This window comes from Muntiacus reevesi, chromosome 2 (genome assembly GCF_963930625.1).
Source record: "Muntiacus reevesi chromosome 2, mMunRee1.1, whole genome shotgun sequence".
NCBI classification, from domain to species: Eukaryota; Metazoa; Chordata; class Mammalia; order Artiodactyla; family Cervidae; genus Muntiacus; species Muntiacus reevesi.
The window spans coordinates 183,437,854-183,456,855 of NC_089250.1; the positions used below are offsets into that span (position 1 = coordinate 183,437,854).

Consider the following 19,002-nt stretch of genomic DNA (forward strand, 5'->3'; position numbering starts at 1 on the left):
GGGACGTAAGACCCTAGCGTCCATTTTAGTAAACTGCTCTTTCTCATGTGAAACTGCAGATGAAAAGTGCTGACTGCTTCTTTTTTTGGCATTGCTTTTTAATTATGACTGTCAATAAATCATTCTATCCCTGAACAGGACTTGAGAATGGCCTGAAGGCAGATGCACGATTCCTCAGGAACTAGGCCAGCAGAGAACAGCTTTCTCACTCCCCACCTCTTCCTTTAATCCTTTGTCAGAAACAGAAACATTCTCTCTTCAAGAAGCTGGAAGCGGACAGCTGCACTTATGTTTCATCTGGGAACCCTGTTAGCACCCAGTTCTACCCTTGACCTGCCTTACTGGCCACTGTCACAGAAACGGGATCTGTCCTCTGTTCTGCATTTTTTCTCAATTAATTTTCCCTTCTTACTGGTGGAGTGGCCTGAATGGTGCCTCCCCTCCTCAAGGATATGTCCATATTCTTATTCTTAGAACCTATGCTGCTGCTGCTGCTGCTAAGTCACTTCAGTCGTGTCCGACTCTGTGCGACCCCATAGACGGCAGCCCACCAGGCTCCCCAGTCCCTGGGATTCTACAGGCAAGAACACTGGAGTTGGTTGCCATTTCCTTCCCAAATGCATGAAAGTGAAAAGTGAAAGTGAAGTTGCTCAGTCGTGTCCGACCCTTAGCGACCCCATGGACTGCAGCCTACCAGGCTCCTCCATCCATGGGGTTTTCCAGGCAAGAGTACTGAAGTGGGGTGCCATTGCCTTCTCCGTCAGAACCTATGAGTGTTGCCTTATTTGGGAACAGAGTTTCTGCAGATGTAATTCAGTTCAGGATTTTGAGATGAGGAGATTAAAAAAACTGAGATCATGGCATCTGGTCCCATCACTTCATGGCAAATAGGTAAAAAGTGGAAAGAGTGGCGGATTTTCTTTTCTTGGGCTCCGAAATCACTGTGGATGGTGAACTGCAGCACAAAATTAAAAAGATCCTTGAAAGGGAAGCTATGACAAACCTAGACAGCATATTAAAAAGCAGAGATATTACTTTGTCAATAAAGGTCTATATAGTCAAAGTTGTGGTTTTTCTAGTAGTCACGTACGGATGGGAGAGTTGGACTATAAAGAAGGCTGAGCACCGAAAAGTTGATGCTTTCAAATTGTGGTGCTGGAGAAGACTCTTGAGAGTCTTGGACAGCTCCCTTGGACAGCAAAGAGCTCAAACTAGCCAATTCTAAAGGAAATCACCCCTGAATATTCATTGAAAGGACTGATGCTGAAGCTACAATACTTTGGTCACCTGATGGGAAGAGCCAACTCATTGAAAAAGACCCTGATGCTGGGAAAGATTGAGGGCAGGAGGAGAAGGAGATGACAGAGGATGAGATGGTTGGAGGGCATCACTGATTCAATGGACTTGAGTTTGAGCAAACTCTAGGAGATAGCGAAGGACAGGGAAGACTGCATGGTACAGTTCATGGTGTTGAAAAGAGTTGGGCAGGACTTAGTGACTGAACAACAAAAACAATCTGCATAGGCTCTAAATGCAAAAGCAAGTGTCCTTATGAGAGGCAGAAAAGGCACAGATAGAAAAGGAGGAGGCAAAAAAAAAAGAAGAAAAGGAGGAATCAATGTGACCACAGAGGCAGAGATTGGAGTGATGTGGTCACACACCCAGGAATGCAGACAGCTATTAGAAGTGGAAGAGGTAAGGAAGGCTTCTCCCTTAGAGCCTCTGGAGAGGGCCTGGCCCATTGGCACCCTGATTTTGGACTTCTGGCCTCCAGACTTTCTGTTGCTTTAAGTCACCCAGTTCATAGCACTTTGTTGCAGCAGCTGCAGGAAACCAATACACCTGAGTCCTCAGTCTCAAGTGGTCCCAGCCTTTTCTCTCACTCAAGGCCTTGGGATCCCGAGCAGTCATGATTTTTTGCTTCACTGCTCTGGTGTTTTGGGTTAATCCTTCCTCTGGGTGATGCATGGATCTGCGGCACTGGCAGCACCTGGGAGCTTGTTGTTGTGTAGTTGGTAAGTCGTGTCTGACTCTTTGCGAACCCAGGGGCTGTAGCCTGCCAGGCTCCTCTGTCTATGGGATTTCCCAGGCAAGAATACTGGAGTGGGTTGCCATTTATTTCTCCAGGGGGTCTTCTTGACCCAGGGATTGAAACTGTGTCTCCTGAATTGGCAGACGTGTTCGTTACCCCTGAGCCACCTGGGAAGCCTAGATGATTCATATACACGTTTAAATTTGAGAAGCTCTAGTAGGATAAACTGTACGGTGACAATTAGATCTCTTCTCTACCTGCAAGGATTCTAGTTTATTCATGTCAAATCTGTTATGAAGTGGAAGTTTTGTAGATACAAACCAAATGCTTAGGATAGAATGGCACGCCAATGTGTTATGCATGCAGTGGCATGATGTCTGAAACTTGCTGTAAAAGATTCAAGGAAGGAAAGAAGGAAGGAGGAAAGAAAGGGCCTTGAGTGGGGACAGTGGAGGCCAGGTGAGGTGAATTGTGGACACATTTTTGCAGCTCGGTGCCGGGTTCACAGAGCTTCATTGTGAAATTCTCTCTACTTTTTCTGCAAGTTGGAAATTTCTACAATGAAAAGTTAGGAAATGCCTTGTTTTCCCAGCCATCCTTTCTCTTTAGTTTTTTCCCCATGAATCCATTTTCATCCTCTTGTGGAAATGGCTGGTGTTGGAGGGACACCTTTTCTATCTCAGTCTGTGGTTTTATTTGCTTTGCTTCTTCATGTTTGTGGGTTTTGCTGGCTTTCAGGACATTTTCGTCAGAGCGTTGTTTCCGGGGGAGCAGGATGGGAGCTGATGAAGGTTTATGGCATCATCTGACTGGGTTTCCAACAATATCTGCTGGGCTTGTGTTGCTACCGGAAGCAGGAATTTGATTTCGTTTCTCTTTCCCTACCTCTCCTACCTTTTTCATTCAGTCTTTTTTGTCCACTGGCTAGCGTATCATGTATATGACCTTCGGGTCTCTGATTTACATGTGATTTGCATATTACACTTCTAGTTCACAGGTTCTCAATTGGGGGGTTGTTTTACCTCCTAAGAAACATCAGGTACAACTAGGAGAGGGATGCTGCTGGAATCTAGTGAATATAGGCTAGGGATGCTGCTAAACCTTCTACAATGCACAGGACAGGCCACCCCCCAAGACAATGATCTGGCCTCAAATATCAACAGCAGGACAATGAGAAACTCTGATCAAGTCTTAAAGATCATCCAAGTGAGGACTTTCCTGGTGATCCAGTGGTTAAGATTCTGCACTACCAATGCAGAGGACCTGGGTTCGATCCCTGGGCAGAGAACTACAAGTCTCAGCAAAGACTTGACACACCAAAAAAAAAAAAAAAAAAAGAAATCATCCAAGTGCCTTTGGCCACACTTTTTTGCTTTGTCTCATGAAGGAGAGGTGGACTCACGATTGACTGCAGTATCAGTGAGGAATATTTACTCATAGGTTGATTTTGGGATAGAATGTGATTGCTCATTTGTGCAAGCGGTGTCCTGCACACCTCCAGGGGGCTCCACCCATATAATGTTAATGAAAACAACCCCCTCAAAATTGTGCAGCACAGAGTCGACAAAGCCATAAGTGGTTGCTCCAGTTTTGGGGTTGCCTTGGTGGTTCTGAAACTGAGAGAGACTTTTTATTCTGGCTGCCAGAGGCCCTGAGAATGCTGTTGAGTGTCTTTTCAAGAAAAGAGGAAATGTGGAACTGTGAGGACCTCACTTGCTTTATTTTAGACCTTCATTCCTGGTGATTCAGACAGTAAAGAATCTGCCTGCAATACAGATGACCTGGGTTTGATCCTTGGGTCAGGAAGATCCCCTGGAGAAGGGAATGACTGCCCACTCCAGTATTCTTTCCTGGAGAATTCCATGGGCAGAGTCGTCTGGCGGGTTAATGTCTATGGGGTCGCAAAGAGTCGTACATGACTGAGAGACTAACACTTTGACTTTCTCACTTTCATCTCATAGAGCATCTTCTTTCACCCCCAGGCCGTGTCCATTTGACTAGATCTAAAATGGTCAGGTTACAGTATTGTGGCTTTCATCTGAAATGTGGCGGTGATAGCTTCTTATTTTCAGTCAGTTCCTTGGGAGAGGAAATACATGCTACTATAAGACTTCCTATCCACCCACTATTTGCTTGGCGGAATTTCCTTAGTTTCAGCAGCATAACTTAATCTTGCTGGTCCTCAATCACTTTGTAATAAAAACTGAGATTGCAGAAAATGTTCATTGTCATTACCAGTGATGGAGCAGTAAGTACAGGCTTCTGGAGAAGGAGAGGGAATTGTGTGATTTAAACTAGTGGAATGAACTGCTCGCCCCCAGAGAATGACTTTTCATTTCAGCAAGGTCTGAGGGAAACTATGGCAGAGTTCAGGGCCACAGAGGGACAGAGCTGGGAGGTGTGGTCACTGAATCCACTGGGCACTCCTGCCCTGTGGACTGACCCATGGACTGAGTTGGGATTTCTTGGGACTCGGTCTTGGGTCACCAACTGCAACCCCACATCCCCACACCATGGGGCCCAGGCTGAGGTTCATGCCAGTCCTTCTTCTGTTGCTTCTCCCTCTGATGACAGTCCCTGACTTTCCACTGGGGACTCATCAGTCCCCCATGGGTGACATGGTTTGTGTCAAGCTTGCCATTCCCCATCCTGACCTGGGTGTGAGCACGTGATTAGCATCATTCCATCCCCCTGGCCACAGAGATTGGTTCTGAAGAAGCAAACCGGTCCAGGGAGAGTCAATCTTGGGAATATGGGTTTGGACTCTGCTCCTCAAAAAAGATATTTTGGAGTCCTAAACCCCAGAGCTTCAGAATGTGACCTTATTTGGAAACAGGATCATTGCAGAGGTGAGGTCATTAGAGAGTAGGGTGGGCCCCTAATCCAAGTGACTGGTGTCCTATTAAGACAGCCATGTGAAGACAGAGACATAGGGAGAACTCCCTGGGCTGGACAAAGGGCTGGAGGGATGTACCTACATGTCAAGGAATGCCAAAGATCACTGGCAAACCCTGAGAAGCTTGGAGGAAACAAAGGGTTCCTACCACTTTCGGAGAAAATATCACTCTTGTTTGTTGTTCGGTTGTAAATTGTGTCCAACTCTTTGTGACCCCATGGGCTGCAGCGTGCCTGCCCTTCACTATCACCCGGTTTGCTCAAATTCATGTTCATTGAGTTGATGATGCTATATCTAACCACCTCATCCTCTACCGTCCCCTTCTTTTTTTGCCTTCAACCTTTCCCAGCATCAGGGTCATTCCTAGCGAGTTGGCTCTTTGCATCAGGTGGCCAAAATATTGGAGCTTCAGCTCAGCATCAGTCCTTCCAATGAATATTCAGGGTTGATTTCCTTTAGGATTGTCTGGTTTGATCTAGAAGACCAAGGGACTCTCAAGAGTCTTCTCCAGCACCACAGTTCAAAAGTATCAATTCTTTGACTCTCAGCCTTCTTTATGGTCCGACTCTCATATATGTACCTGACTACTGGAAAAAAAACCCATAGCTTTATTGTTCTAATGACTCCTTGATTTCAAACTTCTCGCCTCTAGAGCCATGAGACAATGAATTTCTATTCTTTTAAGCCACAAGGTTTGGTGGTGCTTTGTTATGGCAGCCCTAGGAGATTAGTATAAGTATTTTCAAATTAGCAGTCTTCCTCCTCCTTCAGAATCATCATCATCACCTTTATCTAAGCAACAGAGAGGGTCTCCTATGGATGTGGAGACTGTGATGTGGGAAGTTCAGCCTCCACAGTCAGTCACTGTGCCCTTTAGCCTTAGGGGTTGGACCATGATTCTGGGGTTTTCTGGGGCTCCACGCTGGGGCACCATCCCCTACTACCTGTCACCTTTCCACAAAGACCAATGCTTCCCCTCTGGCTGTCTGAGCCCCATTCATGACCTACTCATGATAGGCAGAATTAAGATGGCCTCAGGATTGATGCCCCAGATATACACGCTTGTTAGAATTCCCTTCCCTTGCACATGGGTGGGACCTGCGCCTGGCTTCTAACCAGTGAACATGGAAAAGTTGAAGGGATTTTGCAGAGGTAACTAAGGGCCCTAACTAGTTGACTCTGAGTTAATCCAGAGGTGATTATCCTTGCTGGGCCTGACCTCAGCAGGTGCGCTCTTAGCAGAGACTCCAGAGGAGATACTCTCCTGCCAGCCTTGAAGAAGCAAGCTGCCTGGGTTCTGCAGCTGCGGGGAAAGGAAGTCTTCTAACAATTGCATAACCTTGGGAGAGGACCCTGAGCCTCAGATGAGACCACCCCAGCTGGCACCTCGACTGCAGCCTCGTGAGACCCTGAGCAGAGGACTAAAGTCAGCCATGCTCAGAGTCCTGACCATGGGATCTGAGAGAAAATAAATGGGTGTTGTCCTAAGCTGCTAAGTTTGTGTGGCTGTTATGCAGCCACAGAAAACGAATGCATCATTCCATTTAAAGGAACGGTCAGGTGCTGTGGCCAAGACTGCTGGGGGGGTGTGTGTGTGTGTTCAAGGAGGTAGGGGTGATGAAAGGAGCAGGGTGGAGCCAGATGGGAAGAAGAAAACTACCCTTGGAGGAAGTAATAGCCCTTCGAATGAGGGAAACAGCTTGATCAACATGCAGCCCTGCCCAGTGCCCGGCCCTGCGGGACTGGAGGGAGAATGTTACCCAGGTCTTAGGAGCCTCCATCCTGTCCAGAAGTCCCACTTGCAGGCGGTGCTGGGGGCAAATACTTGGAGGAAAAACACACCCTTTATAAGGATGCAAAGATTTTCTGATATGGAGTGATGATGAGGTGGGATATTTTAAATTAATAGCTTTATTTTTAAAATACTCTCTCCTGGGACTTTCTTGGTGGTTCAGTGGCTAAGGCTCCATGCACCCAGCTCAGGGGGCCTGAGTTCAATCCCTGGTTAGGGAACTAGGTCCCACATGCTGTATCCAAGAGTTTGCATGCTGCCACAAAACATCCTGCATGCCTCAATGAGAATCAAAGATTCCATGTGCTTCAACTGAGACCCAATGCAGTCAAATAAATATTAAAAAAACAAAACCAAACTTCTCTCCTTTAGTCTTTCCTTCATTCAAGCAGTCAGGATTTCTGTTTCCATGTCCCGAGGAAGGGACCCCTTGGGAGAAAGTGGAGAAATCAGAGACTACTTTTGGTTTTGGGGTTTCACATACTAAGCCTCTTATGGGAGCCACGGAGGAGTTGGGGTGTAGAGAAAGGTTTGGGGGGGGGACACACGGGAGTAAGAACAAATCTCTCCCGTCTGATTCCCTGAGAAAGGAAGCCCAGAGGCAGAAAGATTGCCAAGGAAAGGGCTCCTTGTCCTTGACCCTGGTGGAGTGGCAGCGAGAAGGAAGCGAAACCTCCCAAAAGATGTGTGGGGTTTGGGAGCAGAGCGGGCGGGAGCCCGAGGCTGTGTGTCAAGCCCTACAAAGATGGCTAGACCCTGGAGACCCGTTAGTGGGAAGCTGGCCACCATCTACACTGCCCAGCTCCACAGGGATGCTCCAGTGGTATTTGTCAGTTGAAAGGATGAACACAGTCCTAACAAACTCTCCAAGACTTTCTTCACCAGCATCAGGACAACTGATGAGGGATCCTAGGTCTGGGATGAGGGCCCAGATACCACACATCTGACAGCCCCCAGGCACGAGGAGGCCGTGCTGCTCAGAGTTCTGACCTCACCAGCCAAGTCAGCTATGTCTTATGCCTGGGCCACGGCCTCTCCTTGCCGCGTGGTACCTGCCTGGGACCGCCTGGCCCCTAACCTCTTGGCCTCTGTCTGGGAAGCTTGGAGGAGTGGTTGCTTGCCTCCTTGGGCTCCACGGAGCCCCTGTGGGAGCAGCCCCTGGTGCAGCTGAGCTGAGCAGCAGGACAGCAGCGTTGTCTCCTCACCCCTCTCCTGAGTTAACTGGCCCTGAGGTGTTCATAAGATGTCCAGTTAATTAGTCGTTGGGCCCAGAGAGCCCCTTTCATCATACTTTGTGTCAGGCCTACCCCCTGGAATCTGAAGAGGTCTTCGGGTGCTGGCAGCACCAATTTTTATCTATTATTTTCTCTATTACGGATGATGCTTTTCCACACTGGAGTCAGACAGAGGTCGGCTTGAGCCCAGCTCACGAAGACAAATGCTGGTGCTTTTATTGGGTCCACAGTGGCCTCTGTGTCATTAATACAGCATATTTGGGATGGCTCCCTGCTGCCTGGGAGCTCCGAGGATGTGCAACTTTCAAAGGTGTTTGGGATGACCACTTAATTAGAAGGAAGAACACCAGATGGCTCTAGGCATACCAAAGGCAGGGAGTGATGTCCAGTGTCTGGGACCATCCAGGGCTGAATTCAAGTCCTGCCCTGCCCCTCAGCAGAATGTCTGCTGCGGGACCTCAGGAAAGATTTGTACATTCATGGGCCTCAGATATCTCACCTGTTCTGACTTCTCATCACTGCTATGAGACTTGAAGGATATGGCGATTGTGGTACTTGTTGAGCATTTTTGTAAGCCAGGTTGTGGTTCAATCACTTAAGACAGGGGTTTCCAGCTGAGGGCCAATTTGTCCCCCAGGGGGTGTTGGGCAATGTCTGAGACATTATTGGTTGTCACAACGGGAGGAAGGGACCTTCCTGGCACCTAGATGGTGGAGACCAGGGATCTGCCCAACATCCCACACTGCATAGGATGGTCCCCACCACAGAGGGCCATCTGGTCCCAAACGCCAATAGTGCTGAGGCTTCAAAACCTGTTTTAAGGCAGTGACCAGCTCAATAAATGGCAGGTTGGTTATAAATAAGAAGGACAGAAGAACATGCTTTTTTCTATAATGGGGTGAATTTATGTATATAGGCACTTTATAGACCTAGAGTACTTTATAGGCAATACATATACATGGTCCAAGATCTAAAAGGTACACAGAATGTACAATTCAAAGTTTCCCTTCCACTCTATTTCCTTCCTGGAGGAACCAGTGTTACCAGTTCCTTGTTTATTTCTTTAGAGGTTCTCTGTGCATCTATAAGCAACTATATGCACATATACACACACATATGCACACAAATATGCATGCTACACATATTCTTTGCATCTTGCTTTTGTCACTTAATCCATCTTGGAGATAACTTCCTACCAGGAACAAAAAGCTTCCTGTTTTTCTTAGTTTAAAAAAAAAAAGAAAAATATTTTTGGCTGTGCTGCACAGCCTGTGGGATCTTTAGCTCCCCGACCAGAGATTGAACGTGCGCCCCTTGTAGTGGAAGTGTAGAGTCCCAACCATTGGACCGCCAGGGAAACCCCTCTCAGTTTTTCTTTTAGAGGTGACAGAGCATGCCATTCTATGCATGTCCAGTATTTCATTTAGCCACTAGCCTCTGGATGGATAGGTTGTTTCTATTTTCTTTCACTGTTGCAAACTAATGTAATGAATAACTTTGTATGTGTATGATTTTCCACAAAGCAAATTAGTAATGGTAGGATAGAGCCCTACAAGTGGAATCACCAAATAAGAAAGTTTGTGTGTTTGTAATGTATGAGATGTTGCTAAATTACCCTCCATTGAAGCTGTAAGGTTTCCATTTCCTGCTGGCAGTAGTGTTGGGGTGATTTTGTAATTTAAAAAAATTTGCTCTCACTGTGTGTATCATCTCATCAGAAGCCTTCTGGGGATCAGTAAAAGGTGAGCATGCCTTACAATATTTTGTGCCCCTTGTATTCTCAGCGCTCTGGGACCCAGAATCTGCCCATGGGAGATCTTTTAAGTGTTTTGAAGTTAATGCCGCTGGGAAGTAGAGAAAAGTGCTCTTTCATTCCTGTTTCCTGGTGCTAATAGTTCCCAAATGACTTGCGTCTGGAAGAGTTTACATGTAGGAAAATCCCTCTCAGCAAATCTCCCTCTGAGTGGTTGCTCAGGTTTATTTTTCGAGTTTCTGATTCAAGGTTCCCTTTGAGAATTGGGTGGAAGTCCCCGCAAAAAGGCACCAGCAGTTTGCCCATCATGTCAGAGGTTCCCAGAGCTGCCCTTGGACACCAAAAAGTGATTTTCTGGCTGTGTGTTGAGGGGTGAGGTTCACATTACTAGCACCCCTCCCTGCCCTGTGAGAGGAGTCTGCAGATTCCCAGTTCAGAACGAGCAGAGCCAGTCTGTGTGTCTGGGGCCACCCTGGTCCCTCGTCTGGCTTCTCCCTTCCCACTTTCTGACCAAGTGGCTGAGCAGTTACTCAGCCTTGTGGAGTCGTTGCTTCCTCACTGTGGACCAGGGACAGCACTTGCTTCGCAGCGTTGTCCTGGAGATACCCAAGGCAAAGCCTGTGGCGCAGAGCCGGGCAGCAGGCTCACATTTGAAACGGGAGCTGCTGTTAGTCTTGTTAGAGGGGGTCCCCGCATCCTGACTGCCCCCTCCTCTGCCTCTCAGTTAGACCGGAGTCTCCTTGCTCAGTGGCAGCTGGCATTCCGGGTCCATCACGTTCCTTCTTGTCACAGAGACCTCGTACATGCTGTTCCCTCTGCCTGGAACACTTGTCCTTCCTCTCGACTCCTGAGGTCTCTTTCTTTTTATTTATTTATGTTTGGCTGTGCTGAGTCTTCACTGCTACGCAGGCTTCTCATTGTGGTGGCACACGGGCTCTAGGGCACACGGGCTTCAGTGGTTGCAGCACGTGGGCTCAGGAGTTGTGGCTCCCTGCCTCTAGAGCACAGGCTCAGTAGTTGTGGGGCATGGGCTTAGTTGCTCTGCGGCCTGGGGGATCTTCCTGGACCCGGGATTGAACCCGTGTCTCCTACATTGGCCGGCAAACTTTTTACCACTGAGCCACCAGGGAAGCACGTGGGATCTGTGATCTTCCTTGCAGCATGTGGGATCTTTAATTGCGGCATACAAACTCTTAGTCGCAGCGTGTGAGATCTAGTTCCCTGATGAGGGGTTGAAGCCAGGCCTTTTGCTTTGGGAGCACTGAGTCTTAGCCACCGAACGACCAGAAAAGTCCCACAACATCTCTTTCACTGGCAGCTCAACTGCCACCTTCCTCCAAGAGCCCTTCCCTGTCTCTCTGATTTCAAGTCCATTTGCCCTTGCTGTCTTCTCCCAGAGAGGCTGTCCTCTTCCATCTTGGTGCCTCTCTGACTTGTAATGACATCTATCAGTGTGTTTACTTCTCTGATGTCCGTCTCTCCCATTGACCCACATGCTCCAGGTGAGCTGGAGGGACCAGCTTGGGCAAGACCCCGAGGTAGGTGGGGGCTGGTTGGAGGCACATGCAGGGGACCTTTGTGATCTGGAGGGAAGCTTGTGAGGGGAAGAGAGATGAGAGTGGGTCAGGGGCCAGGCTGTGGGGACTTTCTGGGTCTTTGAAAGACAAAGTTTAACTTCTCTTCAAAGGTCATACATGTCCCTCCAGTGCACCAGCATTAAGCAGGGGAGCTACCTGATCTAACTGATTACTTTAGGCATAATATTTTATTACTCTCAATAAAAGTCTTTTACTGATTTACTGTATACAAGATCACCGGCCATGATATGAAAGGCAAGGTGGAGGGTAGGGTGGGCCTGGGGCATCGGAGAGATGCCTTTGGAGGCTGCAGCTGTGGCCCCCATCCTGTCTGCAGGCCATGGGTTCTAAAGACAACCCTGTGCATCCCTGAGCATGCTAAGCTAGCCCTTCTTCCAGGGAGTAATCCCAAGTCGCGTGGGCTGCCTCAGTCTCCCCAGAGGTGACAGAGAAGCAGCTCTCTGTTTCAGGGAGTGGTGGACACCAGGCTTCTGCCGGCACAGTGGCCTGGCTACGGGGCAGAGCTTACCCGAGATGGTGGTGAAGTGGGATGGGGAGGTCATGGTCACGAAGGGCGGCGTGAGGTACTTGGCCTTGACGCCCTCCTGGGCCAGGCGGTCCATGTTGGGGGTGTCCACGTCCTGGTCATAGTCCCAGCGGAACCCGTCGAAGGAGATGAGCAGCAGCTTGCGGAAGCTCTTCGTCCCCGGGACAGGGTGGCCGCCGGCCCAGGCCAGGAGGATGGGCAGCAGCAGCGTGAGGGCCCGGGGGCCTGTCATGGCTCAGCGCCTCCCACGCTCTCACCAGCGGGCCACAGCCTGCTCCCGTTTTCTCCCTTTTTTATCTGTGGATGAGCAAAGTCCACGTTGATAATTCTGCCCCAGCTCCATTGTGGACCAGAACACACCTGGAGCAGAATGAGATGGCACGCCTCTGACATGATGGAAGAGTTCTGGGGGCGGGTGGTGGTGGTGTCTGTACAACACTGGTGCGCTTCACGGACGGCCCCGTGCACGCTAAAATGGTGAAAACAGTGCTCAGTATTATGTGGATCTTACCATGATATAAAAAGGCAGACCGCATCAAATGTTTTGAACTCGTACAGATTCCACTGTTGTGAACATTTGGAGAACAAATTAGTACGGTGCTTTCCTTTACTCGATATAGCCTGTTTTTATAGGGAGAACAAATTACTGTTCATTATGAAAACAGCCACCGTGGATTGCATGCCCACGAGGTCTGGGAACTGTACATACATCATCTATTCTCTCCCATTTAATTTTTTTTGAAATTCTAGAAAGGTTATTAAGTTGAATATTCCCCATAAGAATAAAAAAAAAATCACCGTGGTCCAATACACAGAAGATAAAATTCACCATTTTAACCATTTGAAAGAGGACAGTCTCAGCGACGTTCAGTCCATTCACAGGGCTGACATTTAGTACACTCACATTCACCACTCTCTAGGTTCAGACTGTTTTCATCCTTGCATGTTAGCAGTCAGTTCTCATTCCTCCCTCCCCCCAGTCCCCAGCAACCAGTGATCTGCTTTCTGTCTGTTTGGGTTTGCTTATTCTGGACGTTTCATATAAGCGGAGTCACACAGCATCTGGGCTTTTGTGTCTGGCTTTGTTTACTGAGTGCCATGTTTTCAAGGTTCTCTCGTGGCGCTGCAGCATGTGTCGGCACTTCACTCCATTTTATGGCTGAATAATATTCCAGTGTATGGATGTTCCACATTTTATACATTTGTTCACCAGCTGACGGACATTTGGCTTGCTTCCACATTTTGGCTGTTGTGAATAGTGGTGCTGTGAACATTTGCATATGAGCTTTTGTTTGAATATTCCCCACTTTCCATTTAATTTTTACAACATATCTATGAGGCAGTTTTTACTCTGTAGTCGAATAAGCAGCTCAGAGAGGCTATAGAACCTCTCCAAGTCCACCCAGCAGAAGTGAGGCTGTGACTGTCATTTTAATACTTGGCTACATGTCTGCTGCACACGGGAATGTAAAATTCCCCCAAGGGAACAAATGGATGTGAACAGGCTTAAGCATCTGTCCCTCCATCCCACATTTATTGAGCACATTCTATGTGCTATGCGCTTTCCCAGTGACTCAGTGATAAGGAATCTGCCTGCCAACGCAGGAGGCACAGAAGGCGTGGGCTCGATCCCTGGGTCAGGAAGGTCCCTTAGAGGAGAAAATGGCAACCTACTCCAGTATTCTTGTCTGGAAAATCCCATGGACAGAGAAGCCTGGTGGGTTACAGTCCATCGGGTCACAAAGAGTCAGACATAACTTAGTGACTGAGAATGCACGTGATAGATGCTAGGTGCCAGGTACACACAAGTTCAGATGCAGGGTTTGCCTGTGTGGCTCAGAGTCCAGGGAACAGGCAGGCAGATAAAGGAGAATCCTGCCACAGGTGCACACTGGAGGTGGTATGGGAGCACAGGGACAGGGTCTCACCTGGGGAGGCAGACAGAGGAGGCTTCCCTGGAGGAGGTGCTGCTAGACTTGGGTTTCGCAGGCTGGGAGGAAGTAGCCTGTTGGTAGCATCTAACCTCGAGTGCTCATCTGGATGTGATAACCATCTCCTAACAGACCTGCCTGTGGCCGCTTTCTACAAGTACATGGATGACATTTACCTTTTCTGCTTTGAAGGATCTGTGAGTTGTGTAAAGCTGTCACCAGTGGACTTTCCAGTGACAGGAGGTGACAGTCTGCTCAGGTTTTCGGGTGAAGTTTTAGAAGGTTTTTGTCTTGATGTGGGTGGACTGCAGGCAGAATATCAGACCCAGATGAGGTGACCATTTCCCTCTTCCTGAAACTGCCTGAGAATTTTGATCCAGGTATTTGCTTAGGTTGACTTTTTGGGGTGAGGAGGTGGAGCATCAGGAGAGCTCCACGTTGTATTTGCATCACTTGGCCTCTCTTGTTAATTAGCATGGTGTTTTGTTCTAGGATAGAATTTCGTAGAATTTTGTGATGAGTATGCAGTGAAGCAGTTGAGGGTGTTTTGCACCCTGCAGGGTGGGCTCACAACTCTGCTCTGGGCTTGCATTTTACCCTTGGGGAAAACCTTATAACCTCTCTGTGCCTCTCTTCCCTTCTCTGTAAAAAAGCAACAATGTATTTCCTGAAGTCATGAGCCTCAGATAAAATGATGTATGTTGACATGAATGCTTACTGCTCATGGGATATCCACCTGCCTCCACCCCCGCCCCGCCACTCCCCATTCCCCTTGTAACCATGGCCCTTGTGTTTTGAGTGGAAGCAGCATGTATGACTTCCAGCCTGAAGCTTTTAAGAATTGGTGCATAACCGCCTCGCCCTGTCAATTGCTGCCATAGGAACTGTGGAAGCCTTGTGTTGAGATGGTAGAATTTCCATCATGCTGGGCTTCTGAGTGATAAATAGATCATAGTTCCCAGCCAACCCATGGTGGATGTGCAATGTGAGAGGTCATCCTCTGTTGCCAAGCCACTGAGATTTCGGGATAATTTGTTACTGTGGTATAACTTAGTCTATCCTGTTAATGCATTGGTCCTTAGTACTGGTTAAGTGTTCAGCAAATGTTGTTTACTTTTTATACAATAATAAATTGCCACTGATAGCTTCCATATCTGATCTAATGATGCCAATGATGCTATTTTGTGCTTGGACAAGTTGGACTTGGCACTCCTTCCAGCACATGGAAAGGACAGATGACTGAGGGCCAATAAAGCATCATTATCTTTAGTTTGTGTCCCTGGATATCCTTGGTGGCAAAGAACAACGTATGCTGCTCTGGGAAAGCCAGGCCTGGAGGAGAGCTGCTGTTGACGCTGGGATCAGGACTGTCCCAGGCCAGGCGTTCTTTGGTTCAGAGAGAACCGGGAGTCCTTGGTCTGTAGACTCTTGGAGGGAATGTGAATATTTGTTCTAAGCGGTTTGGCCCTTTGAGAATTGTTTGTTAATCCTTTAGGCCCTTTTAGGAGCAATTCACATACATCTTAACATTCTGGAAATACAGAAAACACGTAAGAAACAGCCAGCAGTCATGCAGCAACCCACCATGTCCCCTGAATCTTCCCCAAAGTGCAGCCTTTGGTGCAATCAGCAGAGAGTGGCGGAGGTGGCTGGCTAGGGAGAGTTCTAATGGTGGCCACCATGATGCTTATCGTCACAGCACTGATATCTTGCTTTCTCTTTGTTGAACTCTGGTTTGGAGGGTTTAAATCCATCATCTGTTTTAGCAAATATTTATTGAGCACTTTGGATGTGGTGGAGGATGAGATATGGAGTAGAGGGCAAATCTTGTCCTGGTCACTATGTTTTCAAGCTGTTCTAGCACTCAGCTGTGGGTCATGCAGGCTTGAGGGTCCCCCAGTTCCAGAAACATCTCCCACCCATGCTATCTTGGACTAGATTCTTCTTTGCTAGCCCAGTAGAGCTATCTCTGACTCTTACTTTCTTTTGCATGACATTTATATCAGTCACTGGGAATTTGTATAGAAGTGCAGTGCATTTTGTGGAACTTTGGTTGCAATCCCATTAAACTTTGTTAAGAAATTAACATATTTATGACATAGTGGAATGGAGATGAGGAAATTTCCAAGCACATTTTAGGAATCATCCCAGCAGAAGGTAATGGTTAGAACTCTTGGTTGCAAATGACAAAAACCTACCTCTTACTAGGGTAGGTAAGAAAAGGGACCATGCTCTAGTCTTGTTTTCCCTCAAAGCAGATCCTGAAACAAGGATGGGAGTGCAAGTGGCTTATTTGGGCGTATCCCCAGGGAGCACCCATGGGGGAGTGGGGGAGTGACTCACGGCAGGGAGGAAGGTCAGCGTGGGGTGTTTCAGTCTGGGGCATATGTAGTACGAGAACAGTTACTGCCAGTGGGCTGCACACATGGCATCTGCTGGAGGCCTTTTTGGGCATGATTCCCCAGATCATGGAAGTCACTCTGCAGAAAGGCATGGTCGCAGTTTGGCTCCAGGGACTCACACCCCAGATCTCTCTCCCCATCTCTGTGTCTGACTTTGTCTGCATATCACCTCAGTTTTCTCTTGCTTGGGACTGGCTTTCTCCAAAAGTGAGGAGTGTGGCCACAGAAGTTCCTCTCTGTCTCACTCCATAGTTCCTGTCATCACAGAGTATGACTGTCTTTTTCCAGTTCCAGCTAGGAAAAACAAACCTGAGGGAAGAACTCTGATTGGCCTGTTTGGGTCAGATTGCCGTCCCTGGACCAATCAACTGTGTGGGGGCTGGGAAGTGGTGGGTGGGGGAGGGTGGAGTCAAGTAAGAATGTGGTGTGTGTGTGCTAAGTTGCTTCAGTCGTGTCCAGCTCTTTGCGAACCCCACCAGAACCATGTGACTGGTAGGAAGAGATGCAAATTTCGATAGAAGGGAGGGTGGTAGGCTGAAAAAAAAAAAAAAGAGATATCTGTGATGAAAGGAAAGGATTAGGAGATGTATCCTTTTAAACCTGTTGATGATTGAGGCTTGGAACATTTCTTTGAATATAAAGCCTCAGTGTGGTTCTCTCAGCTTGATTTAGCAGCAGGGAAAAACCTAGCACGGACTGAACTGCTTACTATGGGCAGGCTGTTGCTGCAGATTCAAATACTTAGCGATTGATCCAAAGATCAATTACAATGCTTTTCAAGGGATGTAAACTCTGATGGGGTCTGCTTGTGATGGGGCTGAAGTCAAGCAAGAGGAGAGCTGGCATGCAGGACACTCTCGTTTCTTTCTTCCGTTGAGTACTGTCAAGTTCAGGGTCTGGCTGGCAACAGGCATACCTGGAGGGATGGTTGCACATAAAGGAGTGTGTGGGTGTGTTAGGTGTTTTCCAAAGATGAGTGCAACATCCCTCAAATGCCTTTTTGCACGCTGATTGCAAATTATTCATTAAGAGGTAGAGTTTATTTCCCTCTTTTTGAACCTGTGCTAGCCTACAACTTGCTTTGATCAACAGAATGCAGCTGAAGTGATGGTGTCTGATGTTTGGTCCGGCGTCTTGAGAACCCTTGAAGCTTCCCTTGTTTTTGCTCTCACGGAAGCCAACACTAAGTAAGCCCTGGCTCTCCTGCTCAAGGGGCTGTGTGGAGACGGGCTCTGGAGGACTAGAGGGCACATGAAGAAAAACCAAGTTCTCGGCCACTAGCAGCACCATCTGCCAATCACATCCGTGAGGCCATTATTGACCTTCCAGCCCAGCTGGACCTCCAGCTACATATAAGCCCAAATGAAACCAGCAGAGGATATGCCTAGCCAAGTCACAGAATCACAAGAGATAATAAATGGTTGTGGTTCAAAGCTACTAAGTTTTGGGTGCTATAGAAATAGCTCGTGAGGATGTGAGCTTGTGGGGTACACAGATCCCATCTGATGAAGATCTATGAGTTCCTGGGATTCAACTCAGAGCCAACTTATGTCCTCAATGTCCTTTGTGTTTGAGACTCGTATGAAAATTTTCTTTGAAAGCAATATTTTTAGAGCAGTTTTAGGCTCCCAGCAAAATCAGGAGGAAGGGACAGAGATTTCCCATATACTCTCTGCTCCACAAATGCCTCCCCCACGATCAACATCCCCACTGAGTGGCACATTTGTTATACTCGATGGACCTGCACTGGCACATCATAGTCCCCCAGAGTCTATAATTTTACAGTTCACTCTTAGGGTTGTCCATTGTATGGGTTTGGGGTGAATTCCTGTGAAGTTTTCACAGGTTTGAACCATCCTCAGGGAAATTCCAAAGCTAAGAAATTATTTTGCCTTCTAGAATCTTTCACATATTGTTGAGCCCTGGAAATTCCAAAGAAGGATCTGAAATGAAAGAAAAGTTTAAAAAAACATATTCCTGTGGCTTCACTTCAGCAAGATTCACGTTGAGTGTTCAGTGAAGTGCTTATGTTAAGCTAGATCATGTTTCAAAGACTCCTTCAGCCTCAGAGTTGGCAGGATTCCATTGGCCTCCCAGCATCTCTGACTTACCTGCAAGGGTTGGTTCAGCTGGAAGGGACCCAGGGCTCTTTGGGTTAATATTGCTGTTTCCTTAAGACAAATGCCACATTTCATCCACTCCTTGAAATCTTCACAAATACAACCCCAGAAGCATTGAAAAAATATTAATATTCCTTTAACTGAAGATTTTGGGAGAACATAGAAAAGATTATCTTTTTAAAAAATCAGTTAATTAATTTGGCTGTGCCAGGTCTTAGTGGCAGCACGTGGGATCTTTCCTGCGTCATGCAGGATCTTTTGTTGCACCACGTGGGCTCCATCATTGTGCCTTGTGGACTCTAGAGCATGCAGGTTTAAGACTTGTGAGATCTTTGTCCCTGGACCAGGGATCAAACCCTCATCCCCTGCATCACAAGGCGGATTCTTAACCACTGGACCACCAGGGAAGTCCCAAAGAGATTATGTCCTACATCACATGGTTAAGCCTCCATCTTTCGTAAAGTTCCTCACTCTATGGCCACATCACTCTCCCTCCTCCCCATAATTTCTCCCTTCTGCTCTCTGTCACCACAGCCCCTTCTCCATCCTCACCCTGCCTTTACAAACCTCTTCAGCTTGCATGCTTCCTTTAGCAAAATCTCTAGCTAAGCCTGCATGCCTCTGCAGGACCTTAGTCCCCTTGACACACGTGGACATCCAGCAACATCATCTTCACTGCTCCAGGCAGCCCTTTGGGTGTGGAGTCCTGCCAGCTGG

General features: G+C 47.7%; 1 protein-coding gene across 1 annotated transcript in view; it reads right to left on the reverse strand.

The window, feature by feature from the left end:
• LOC136157360 (ectonucleotide pyrophosphatase/phosphodiesterase family member 7-like) overlaps nt 1–12,064 on the reverse strand; it is a 38,188-nt gene extending 26,124 nt beyond the window's left edge. The window contains exon 1 of the mRNA XM_065919279.1: nt 11,815–12,064. Within this exon, the coding sequence (XP_065775351.1) occupies nt 11,815–12,064 (250 nt within the window). The remainder of the gene's footprint in view (nt 1–11,814) is intronic.
• Nucleotides 12,065–19,002: the final 6,938 nt, after the last annotated feature.